The sequence below is a fragment of the Rhipicephalus microplus genome, unplaced genomic scaffold (assembly GCF_043290135.1).
Source record: "Rhipicephalus microplus isolate Deutch F79 unplaced genomic scaffold, USDA_Rmic scaffold_15, whole genome shotgun sequence".
Lineage (NCBI taxonomy): Eukaryota > Metazoa > Arthropoda > Arachnida > Ixodida > Ixodidae > Rhipicephalus > Rhipicephalus microplus.
The window spans coordinates 6,947,388-6,959,757 of record NW_027464588.1 but is presented as its reverse complement, the minus strand read 5'-3'; the positions used below and the strand labels follow the sequence as shown (position 1 = coordinate 6,959,757).

Below are 12,370 nucleotides of genomic sequence, written 5' to 3'. Positions count from 1 at the left end.
GAATCTGCCAGTGAAACGCGTGAATGCACCGTGGAGGTCGTTTCGCAAGTTGTTTACGTACAGGTCACTGAACCAGTTCCGGTAATGATTCCCTTTTCAGCTTTCTATGTTTCCATGGCAAACTTGTCGCCTCTGCAGAGCATGCATTTCGACCACACTGTTCACGGAAAGCAGGGGTATCATTTCTTGTGCTGCACTGAAAAATGTAAAAAAGCACACGCAGATTTCTGTGGCTGTGCACCTGCTGCTGCTGGGTGTGCTTATCCCTAGACCGCAGTTCCTTCACAGCAGTGAACGCAGCCATTTTGCAATGCTCAGCCCATGCACAATGGCGGAAGTGACGTACGCTGCTCCTCAAACTTCCACCCAAATCTAACTTGGCGGGGGAGCAGCGAGAGCAAGACTGCCTCCGGGTGAGTTGCTCTGAAACTGCCACTAAAAAGAACGGACCCACTCCAAATCTACCAGCAAAATCCAGATTAGTCGCAATGGAGCAAGAAAACCTGCTCTGGATCTACCAGTGAAATGCGCCATTGGATACTGCAGTGTGCTTTCAACATAAAATTTGCTTTCTGGCTTACTCATTGGATTCTGTTCTGCAGCTCTTTTAAAATGTCTCAGTAAGATTTATTACATGACACTGAGTTCATACAGACACCATGAGGTTGATAAAAGACGATCACAGATGTCGTAATTAATGCAACCGTTGATTGACGAGCCACTGTACTAATAGGCAGTGGCCATTTGTTTGAGGGGTACTGGTAATAATTGTCGGAAGCGCCACTGGCTCTCGCATGTTTTCATTCGGCTGTTGTGTGCTACCGATGTTCCCAACAGTCGAGCTTGACCATCATGAGTGCCATCCTCGCCTCATAAAACTGCACTCGTTCACAACAGTGCTCAAGAAGGCTGCCATTCTCTGCGCCGAAGAAGCAAGTACTGCACAGCACGACGCAAGTTTGGAGTTTTGTAATGGCTGGTGCAGCACTGTTCAGTAATGGCTAGAGCGGCAAATCATCGCAAGTCATGTCAAAGGATGAGGCTTTCATGTCCAGGAGTCTGGATGCTTTTCGCAGCTGAGACCTTCCACCATACATGACCAAACTATGCGATCTGTCAACTGGAAACTTACAAACGAGTGCTCAATTAGGCACGCATTGCTGACCTCAGACAGCCGAGTGAAGTCCAGGCGCTGACGGTTCATCGTGACAAATTAAAAAAATAACCATCAAAAGATGCCATGAGTACTCCTTCTCTGCCCCTCGTAACGGCAGGTGACCAAAAGCAGTCTCTGATCAAACTTCGGGCAAAGTCTCGAAGCACTGTGAAAGGAAGCCCGATACAAAGCCGAGCTATGCGATAATAAATGAAACCAGCAAGGAAAAAAAAAAACACCAGGCCTGTGCGAAATGCGCAGCACAGTCGCACCGAGAGCTGGAGGAGTGGCCATTAAGAGCCTTTTATAAACAATCCTTGAGTAGCTGCTGCAAACCCACTTACAGAATACCCACCACGCTATAAATTTTGTGTTGTAGGCCAGCATTCTTGTTCACTTTCTCTTGCAGCTCATACCCACTGTGGAAAAGCGGTCAGGAATTTGTTTGTTTGTAGCCTAGAATCCACGGCTCATACGTACTCTGGGGGATCGGCCAAGAGAACATATAGTCTCATATGGGCTATAACTGCACTATTGCTTACAACAAAAAAAGGGGAAAAAGTTGTAAAATGAACACAATATATTCAAAAAAAAGAAGAAGATTCCTATGCTTTATCGGAGAAGAGTGGTACCCACTACGCACTTGCAAAAAATTTTGTGCAATTTTCTGATGCTGTGACCGACGATGATAAATAATTATGCCTGAAGCTTGAGTAATGGGTTGGAGCAACCGACATCTCACTTGTTACGCAATTCACATTGTGCGACGCCTGGTTCTGAAGCACTTTATTATTCATATTAACGCCATTCCTTGCCCGACATCAAGCCTGCCTAAAGCTAATTTGCAACAAAGTTCCAAGCAGCAGCGTGGCTCTGTGGTAAAATACTGGGCTGGCACGCAGGGTACCCCGGTTCGAATTCTACTATGCCCTAGTCTTTTAATTTACAGAGTGTTTTTCCTTCTTCAGCACAATAGTGGTTATGGACACAAGCGGTGGCGGCGCACGCTACCCTTGTTGTGATCTTGTAACACCTTTCGTTGTAAAATCTTGCCCTTTCCTTTGCTTTGGCTGTGCTACGTACAGACAAATCACGGAAAATACACTCCAACCTCATTATAACAAAGAGGCATCTTACATGAAAACAGGTTAGTTATAACCAAAAATGTGTTATAAAGGTACATTCTTAGCACTATTTCTATTGCAAGAATATCCTTCATTTACTTCGCTATAACCGATATTTCATTGTATCCAGGTTTGAGTGTATTTGCAAATCCAGAAGCGAAAGGATAAAAGCAAGCGGTAGCGAAGGGAGTAGGTGAGCAGGATAGCGACACAAATGAAGAAGTTATGTTGATCAAGCGATTCTGGTAGGTGGTCAATCGATCTGAAAGAATAGAATGATGACTCTGAGAAAACAGTGAAAAATTGAGAAGAGTCACCAACAGGCCGATAGCGGAAGGAAACAATGACTATCAGCGCTGGAGCTTGTGAGAATGTTTCGTGAAAGGGAAACATTCGAGATACGTCTCATGAATTGTGGGCTGGATACATTATGCAAATGGTCAAAACAGTGTTCTTCAATGCAGGAGATTGCATATGTAGTGCGATCAGTTTGTTTCCGTTGTTTGAAACACCATCCGAGTTACACTGCGAGTTATGAGTAACTGTTTTTGATAACCGAGTGTGTAGGTTCGTGTGATGCTTGCAGCCTTAATCCAGATTATACTTTGCGTTAGGAACTCCCTGCTCTGAGTGTCTTTGGACAACAACCATCATTCGTTGCTGCCCTAAAAGAGCCTACCCTAAATTGTCTGTGCTTTTGTAGTGCATGTAGAAGGGGCCGGTTTGTTGGCCCTTGGTACCTGTCTGGCGATTGCCTCTTTATAAACAGGATCAGTGACAGTAACATACAAAATATCACAAGAACTTGTGAGCAGATCACACGAGCTTGGGAGCAGGAACACCAAAGATGTTTCGATGTCACTGGGGCCAGCAATAAAGTATACCTGTGGTTTTATATCCCAAAACCACGATATGGTTACGAGACATGTCGCTGTAAAGGGCTCTAAAAGTTTTGACAATGCGATGTTTCTTAACAGGCACCGATATCACACAGCACACTGGCTTCTACCGTTTTCCCACTAGGGCCTCTGAACTAAGGTTTCATGACTAAGAACTGTCTTGATTGTTAGTGAGGAAAGTAGCAAGTTCTGCAACCAATACATTTAAACTTTCAAGGCATACGCCATAACTGTATGGCATTGCATTGGCTTTTGCTTGCGCATCCGAGCGTGCCTCTAGCGGTGCAGCTGGCTTCGTTTCATCGTTCGGGTGCTTTTCGCTCCTTGCGCCCGCAAAACTGATGGCTGTGTGATGTATAATCTCTTAAAGAGTGACCGCTTGTTACTTTCTCGTTTATTGCTCCCCGGAGCGCAATTAGATCTGTTTTTATGAGGCGCTACATTACACAAACAATGCCGCCCTGGTTGCATTTCCTGTTTTGGCGACTCTGAAACGCTAACTCTCTCTTGTTGCCATTAAGACGAATAATTGTTTTACCTTTTTCACTTGTGCTCCTTTTTTTTTAATAGGTGTATGACCATAAGGATTTTTTTCCGCACTTTTACTCGTTTCACTTACGCTATTAAAGTGTGCGCCAGTTTATTTGCTGCTTGCGAGTCCAGCAAAAAAGTACTCTGGTGTGCCTATTTTTCTATGTTTGCAAGCTATGTTTATCAAAAGTAACTTACCGTACTTACTCGATTCTACCGCGCCCTCGATTGTAACGCGCACCCGATTTCCACAACGAAAAAAAAAACTAAGACATCAATTGCAATGCGCACCCATTTTTCTCGCTGGCCCGAACGATCACACCACTCGAAAAAACAACTCCTTTTGGGAGCGTTTTCCATTTAAATATGAAGTACGGGGCAAGCTTGTGCCCATCTGACGTGCAACAGAGCATTGCCGTCACTGTAGTTTTTCCGTGGACCGATGTCGGCACACGTACTTCCTTCACCTCTTCTTCTCGACGGTTGTGGTTGCAGGCATGTCGAAGTAAAGAGGCGTCTGATCGACATTCCCAATTTGCCCAAGCAGGTAGCCGTTGTTGTGCTGCAAGTTTAGGACGAACCTCTGAAAACTGTGAAACTTTTTATCGTACTCCTCCGCAAAACTTTTCGCATATGCCCGCTCACCTTCGGAGGGAAAAGCCTTTCCTCTTCATAAAGTTAGTTAGCCAGCTCCCGCTGGCTTTAAACTGGCTCCGCGTTAGACCTTTTTCTAAGGCTAATTGCATAGCTCGCACTTGGAGCAGTTCTGTCGTCACGGGCCGCTGTGCCACTCGCTGCTCAAGCACATACTTGCCGAGCAGTTCTTCAATTTGCGGAAACCGACCCTGCAGTGGTCCACTAGAGCCTTTGCATGAAGCTTTGCTGTCGACAATCTTCTGCTTTTGTTTCCGCCAGTCTCGCACGCACGTTTCGGGAACTCCGAACGACCGCGATGCGGCCCGATTTCCGTCCGTTTCTGCACACGCGATGACGTTTCTTTTAAAAGCGGCATCGTAGTGCACTCGAGTTTTTGGAGTCGGCCCTTCCATGCCCTCGATGCTAATGCACTACAAGATGACGAACTCCTCAGCACACGTACGAAGTGCTGCACATGGGAAACGCATAGGCAGAAATGGCCGACGCGCCATGCCAACGCACGAAGGGGGCGGCCATTTTAGAATTGTCGATGGCAATAGAATGACCGTATTCATTTTTTTTCGTACTCGATTCTAACGCGCATGCGATTTATGAACTCGCTTAATTGGAAAAAAAGGTGCGTGCTAGATTCGAGTAATTACGGTAGTTCTAAAAAAATCATAAGAGTTTCTTTTTTAGGGTTTTGCTTGATGCTTTATGGTCCCTCAAAACAATGAGAATTATTTTAAAAGATAGAATAGCCCAAAAATTTAGTTCAGGAATAAAAAAAATAAACATCTTTGGAGGTTATGTCAAAAAAATTTGACCCTCACAGAGTTAAACTTCTATTGCAAAATGCGCAGTTGCTTTCCTTTTCAGTTGTGCGTAGACTTACTATAGTGCAGCTGAAAAAAAAAACAAAAAAAACACTGCTCTATGTATTCCTCTGGCAGCAAGGCCTGCAAACTCCACTACTCGAAAACACAGTCTTTCATATGGGCAGCATGCTACAGGAGCTTATCAAACAGACCTAAAGGTACCAGGATATTCCATTCAACAAGAGTTCCATTTACCGAGCGACAAACAAGCATGTAGAATTCAAGTACGAGACTAATGATACCAGAGGCAGTTTCATTTAATAAGCAGCAGTTCCTTTCAACAGATTTCCCGTATACTGAAAGCCTTCTGTAGTTTGTTATACAGACAATTCCGTTATAGTGGAGGTTAAATTGCTCCACAGTGTAAATCACAGTCTATAATTACTAGTATGCTCACCTGTGCTTGCCGGAGAATCGGCTGTTGAGACTGGTGACACTATGTGTGCACCGTAACACCTGGCCATCTCCTCCTGGATGATGCGCCTGTAGGCTGCCAAGTCCGGGCTCGGGAAAAGCGGCACTGCCGGTGCTCGAGCACTGGGGATTTCTGTGGCGCCCCCCGTGTCCTCGCCATAGTCAGACGCGTCTGATTCATCATCTTTGTCGTTCGATTCATCACCTTTGTCACTTTCAGGCTCCTGTTCTAATCTCCTGCAACGAGAAAAACGAAAGTGTGGACTGCAAACTGAAACTTGAAGAAGACTCTTGCACACCAGTGTACACCACACCACAAATAAGGATGGATTTCTGCCACCATTTAGTTATTACTTGTGGTTTTACGCCAACGAACCACGATACTGTGATGTAAAGCGAGATGAAACATAACTATTTGCTAGTGTACTTACACAGATCGATCCAGAAGGAGAATAGCAAGCACAGCAGACAGGCCACTCCTTTTAAGTAGTCTTCTGAACACAGAATATGTCCGACCCAGAGTGTCAGAATGGTTTAGGTGGAGCGACGGCGAATTGCAACGAGAAATTCGAGACCTCCTTCCCTTTCCCAAATGGCTGTGTGCGTAACATTGGTCGTTTCAAAGCATCGATGAATGCCTGTTTCAAGCCCCACTGTTAAGTGCCCCTAGGCCATATTTACTTTGTGAATCAGCGGAGAGCCCACTACGTGTCCGTAGGGCAACACGCGAACCTACCCAGCTGTTCACTTTGTTGATGGTTCTGCTGCTGATTATGGTTAAATATGTGCGAGGACCTTATAATGGGTGGCCTTTTAGAGCACCCACTTTTTGCTAAATTCACATATTTTGATGCCTGGCGAGACTGTATGCTTCTGCCACGCAATATATGAAGCGTAAGCTCTTTCCACTACATGACACCGATATAGTGCTTTTTTTTACGAGGCTATTCTGACAAAAATTGTGACTCTGTGGTAGTGTGACACTTGCTTGCCATGCAGACAGCATCGCTCGCCACTTGGACCCTGAAATATTTATTTTATTTGCATCTTATTCTTTCGGTCACGGATAAAGTGATTTTTCACTCTCAACAAATGACTCCGATGTCCCGATTTCTGCAAAACGAGCTCTCCGAAATTATCACATTACAACTGGCTTCTGCTTCTTGGCACACGTCTTACAATTAAACAGCAGGTGCTTCCCACTCACTTCCTAGTGAGCTGGAATGCTCTATTAAACGCTTAATACATAACCCGGTCTGCCACACATAGGTCGTTCGGCCACACACACCACTCCCATTCTGCAGGGAAAAGTGGAGTGTTTTATGCAAAGAAAGAGCTTGATCATATTTAGGCATGAAGCTCCTTAGCCCGGCACTTCAACGTCACCACCAAGCGAAGCTCTTAAGACCAGGGCAAGTGTGCCAAGCAAAACAGCTGCTACACGGGCGCGGCGGCAGATGGCGCATGCACTCACTTATTCAATGGTTCCCACCACCATGCGCAGCAGACACTCTCCCTACGTGAACTTCAGCGCTATAATGCCATTGTACGCGAAAAAAGCGCAAGTCTGCAGGGCACTTCCCCGAAATCGCACAAAGAAAGCCTTTGTCATCGGGCTCATCGTCTGTATAACGAAGACCTGTGCAAACGTGTGCAGATTGTGACACTCTCGTTTCAGACAAAAGAGATGCAGGCCATTATCCAAGAATGCAGACACACCGAGCACGTCAACATACTGTAAAATAACAAAATGGGCCACAGCACCTCAACATCGACTAACTGCAGTTAATAACGAGACTTTATCGTGTGCACTTCTGGACACAGTGGCCGCGTATACGATAGACTTCGATTCAAGAACAATCTGTCTCGCATCGATGGTTCCTTGCAATGAGACAAACACGAACTGAACACGCAGTCCGAGTGTTCAAAAACGCATTTCCCAGTGCCGACGACCACGCCGAGTTTGAATGGCGCGGGACGTGCAAGAGATCACATGCTCGGCAACGTGCCGGCTTTTGGAGTAACAAACGAATTCTGCTACTCGCCGAAACCGCAATAATTGCAGAGGCTGAATCTCAGTGAGGAAAGGCTAATCTCGCACTGGATCTCTCTCGTGCACATGCGATCCCTTTCATGTACACCGTCGAATGTCCCCGCCGCATCACCGCTCGCCACCTTACCGATTTCTAGAAAGCCAGCAGAGAGAGCTGCAGGCACATAGTCGTTTGAGTCCTATTTCTAAAGAGCTATTTGTACACTGAACACCTGCTGGTTTTAAAAGTACATAGGGGGCCTTCATCCTTCACGGAGTATTCTGTCAGCACGAGGTCATGACTTATTGAGCATGTGCACTGTTACAGGAGGCAAGTTGGTGTGATTTCAATAAATCAATCTGTAGTGCATGATCACCATCATCATTTTCTTGGTCACCGCGCCGCGCCTCTCGCGCAGCTGATGCTAGCTCGAGCTACGCGAGAATTAGAACGAGCTGACACGCCTGGCGTGGCGGACGCTGGTAGCCGACGTGGCTCCGCTTCAGGCCTGGAATAAAGTGGCGAGATCGGCACGGCCCCATCGGCCGCCTTCGACGTCATCTCACGTCTCTTCTTCTCTCGCCGCTACAAATCTGCTACAGATGAGTTCTGCGGAAACCCGCAAGGTGGCGGAGGGATTAAAAAAGGGGAAAAAGACAATCTCACATTTGCAGCATGAAGCTATAAGGAAAGCTTCTTCAGAGAGAAAAGCTTCTTAGTTCCCGAAAAATTCGTCCTGGTGCGAGATTCGCACTCGAAACCAACGCCTTTACGGGGCGGTCGCTTTTCCAGGAAGCTAGCAATTGGCACTGCGAGAGCGAATTCATCGACAACTCGAAGCATATGGACACAAGGATGTCCTTGTGGCTTCCTGCTACAAAAAGGATTGTCTTCCCTTGCTTTCCGAATCGATCTGTGTTCATCCTGCCCACTTATGCTCTGACGTCTTGTCCCAGCCACAATAAAGCAGTTTATCTTTACAGAATAATGTCTTGACTACACCTCTTCTGTCAAATGTTCTGCCTACAGCATTTCCGCCTCCATCGGAAATGCAGCCGCCGCAGCCGGGATTCGAACCCGCGACCTGCGGGACAGCAGCTGAGTGCTTTAGCCACTAGACCACCGCGGCGGGGCTTGCAATATAAAGAGTGTAAGGAATGCACCTTATAACGAATTTTCATATATCACAAACTTATTTTTTGTGTAGCATGATACTTTGTTGTAATAAGGTTTCAGTACATAATTAACGGGTTCTGCAGAGTGAGTGAGTGAGTGAGTGCGTGAGTGCGTGTGCGCACGCGTGCATGCGTGCGTGCATGCGTGTGTGTGTGTGTGTGTGTGCGCTAACCATTTGGATTTTAGAATGTTTGCAACTGCACTCTCAAATCCCCTCAAGCTCTCGAAATACTTCATAGCATGCAAAGGCATTGCACACTCATTTCGCAACAAGTCATTTTCTCGGCTGTCACAGAAAAACTTCCCTAACCAACTAAAAACTTACTAACGCACACAATATTCATACAACACACACACATTATGCATATATATATTATATTATAATATATATATATATATATTTTTTCACTTACTTTTCTTCATATTTACATTACAATTCGGTCTAGTATCTTCCCCTATACTTCCTTAGCATTATTGTCTGTTATATCTCATTAATATTAAGTAAAACACTGAAAAACGAGCCCTTAAGTATACACTTCTTTCCTATATATATAATCATTGGATGCCAAAGCAAAAGATTTCAGACATACTCCGTAAGGTGTTCCGGCAACGATTCCGGAAGAACAAGAGGAGACATATTCCTCGTTGCACGCGTCCGCCTCATGGTCACATTGACGGAAAGTGTGAACACCTCAGGGCTGCCACTCAGTTCGGGTGTGCCAGCTGCAAGTGAATATAGTATAACCTAGTTAAGTAACTGCTATATTTTCCTTGCATATAAACAACACCTCTAATGAAAACCCGCCAATAAAAAAAAGCAGTTTCATCGCAAGGGTGAAGCAATGAATGCGGTCGCAACAAATCATGTCGTTATAAGAATTAAGACTTGGCAGTGAACTTACTTTGAATCGATTGTTTTATTTCCACAAAGCAATTGTTTAAGGGGATACGGCTGCACCAGGGCACAAAGAAGTTTTTGTGGTGCGTCATCTCAACATGAAGTACTTAAATGGCAGAAGCACAGCATGTAAACGGGTATACTAGCGACTTGCTACGTCTGCCGAAAAGGCGTGTGCACAACAGCGCTTTCAACTGCGCTCTTACAATCAAATTTGCCAACTGCTGCTAAAGCAAAGCAACACTGTCTGCTAGGAATGAAACTACTGAAGCAGTCTAGTCATAATGCCCTCGGGTCAATAGCTTTCGCCACAAGACACCGAGACTCGGTAACAGCTGCACCACTGGAAAAGCTCCAGCCCCACCGTGCCCCCTGCTAGCACCACCTATAGTGCTCATTGTACCCGCATTTTTTGTCATTCGAAATAATGTGCATTAAATTTATTCAAAATTCGTAGGCTATCGCAAGAGTTTGAGGGTGTGGAGGAAAAACCCGACGTGAAAACAGCTCAATTAGGGGGAAGGGGGTACTGAATTTATGGTGTTGAACATAATGTGGTTGAAGAAAATGCTGTGTAGGTCATCTGAGTTCCCTTCACAGTGGCTCTCTCCTTTGTTAATACTCTTGTACACAAATTAAAAACCTCGTTCGAAAGGTTCAGAGCCAATCACAGTTTTTTACACTTTTGCGATACTGCTGAACATCACTGAGGTTATCCGCATCTATGGCAGAAAACTAACAACAGACCTGCACATGATGCATACCTATACATTTATTTCCATGAGAGATAACTATAGCGACATGAATAAAAGCAGTAAGATGTCCTTAATTTTTATGGCTTTACCTGTGAAACGCCATAATATGAAAAATTATGCACTCCTCGCGAGGTTCCCATTTTGGACCAATCGCTCGTATGGTTGTGCCAGAGTAAAACCACACAAGTCAAACCAGGAGTCAGTCAACTTCATGTTTCCAGTCCAAAACTATTTTTTGGCGGAGTTACACAGGAGACATCACAGCGGTACTGTTTTGAAAGATTTCTTGATCGCACAGGACAGTTTTATCGCTCTCACGTACTGGCATTATCGAGACTAACACTTGCACCTCGACCTTATTTCTTGTGGCTTTTTTTTCTATTATAAAGAACTTTGTGTCCGAAAAATAAATTTAATCGCCTGGCCGTGCTCACGCCTTGATTTGGAACAGCCAGAAACAACAGCACATGAAAAACTGACACTATGTGGTCCTTACGGAGTACTCACTGTAATGTGGTGGCGTGTCAGGGATCGGGAAGGCCACTATCTTCTTGACGTCGATCGTAGCGCTTACTGGAGAATCGAGCTCTGAAGAGCTGTCATCTGGATGGAGGGATGGAAACCCCACAAAAGTCTCGTTTCATACCCAGTTATGGATAGTCTTGAATAAAGACTGCCTTAAAGGCTTAGCAATATGGCTCTGTCACCAATAGAAAGTCGGTAGAGGTCAACTACACTCAAAACTCGAACACTGGCATTATTAAGTATCAGTTATGATGAAATTAATTAAGAGTAAACTTGCAATATAAAGAGTTTTGATTGATATTTGGGGTTTAATGTCCCAAAACCATATAATTATGAGAGATGCCGTAGTGAAGGGCTCCTGAAATTTTGACCACCTGGGGTTCTTTAACATGCACCCAAATCTGAGCACACGGGCCTACAACATTTCCGCCTCCATCGGAAATGCAGTCGCCGCAGCCGGGATTCGAACCCGCGACCTGCGGGACAGCAGCTGAGTACCTTAGCCACTAGACCACCGCGGCGGGGCTTGCAATAAAAAGAGTGTAAGGAATGCACCTTATAACGAATTTTCATATATCACAAACTTATTTTTTGTGTAGCATGACACTTTGTTGTAATAAGGTTTCAGTACATAATTAACGGGTTCTGCAGAGCTGAATCCAACAATTGAACTGCTTTACCAATATTGATGAAAATTGCAGAGATAGATTACCTCTGAATTTTAGCAACCTAGCATTATTAAAAAAAAACAGCTATTACAGCGATTGATCAGGTATATCAACTTAGGAGAACTGTCATTTGAAAAATAATAAAAATATCCAACTTTTTTTTAACTATGTCCATTTCAAGCGATTTGTAGTAAAGGCTAAGGAGAGTCACACGCCTCTTATGACATTTTTGTAAAGGTGTAATCCAAAGAGTGAAGATTTTTGTTCCTTGTTACTGGATGTCAGACATCTAAGTTTTTTAATGTGTTTGAAAATACTTTGTGATCAGAAAAGTACCCTACCTTGATCCTGTAAAGTTTGTATAGAACCGAACCTTGTATGTATGCAGCTATTGGCAAAACAATTAGGAAATCATAGTTTTCCTAACGTACTTTGAACTGAGAAGAAAGAGTTTGATGATTTTACAACATTCTTTGTCGATTATCAAAAAAAATAAAAAATCGAAGTGACCTGCTGCGTAGTCAGGGCTGCTGCTCTGTGACAATCACATCCAATCATCTTCAATTTATCGCAGCTTTCGAGGTGTGAATGTTGCTCACTAGAAGTGTTGGTCACAAAAAAGATCCCCCGCTAATTGCAATGAACTCTTTGGAGTAATATATCAGCCAAGTAGCACA

At 44.5% G+C, this 12,370-nt stretch overlaps 1 protein-coding gene across 3 annotated transcripts in view; it reads right to left on the bottom strand.

Moving 5' to 3' along the window:
- Positions 1-12,370, bottom strand: part of LOC119185594 (uncharacterized) — a 98,626-nt gene that overhangs the window by 23,002 nt on the left and 63,254 nt on the right. For 2 of the 3 annotated variants that reach the window (XM_075883142.1, XM_075883144.1), the window contains 3 exons: positions 11,008-11,103; positions 9,438-9,570; positions 5,622-5,875 (listed from right to left, as the gene is read on the bottom strand). In XM_075883142.1, coding sequence (XP_075739257.1) covers positions 5,622-5,875; positions 9,438-9,570; positions 11,008-11,103 — 483 coding nt within the window. The remainder of the gene's footprint in view (positions 1-5,621; positions 5,876-9,437; positions 9,571-11,007; positions 11,104-12,370) is intronic. The other variant, XM_075883143.1, reaches the window with a different exon arrangement.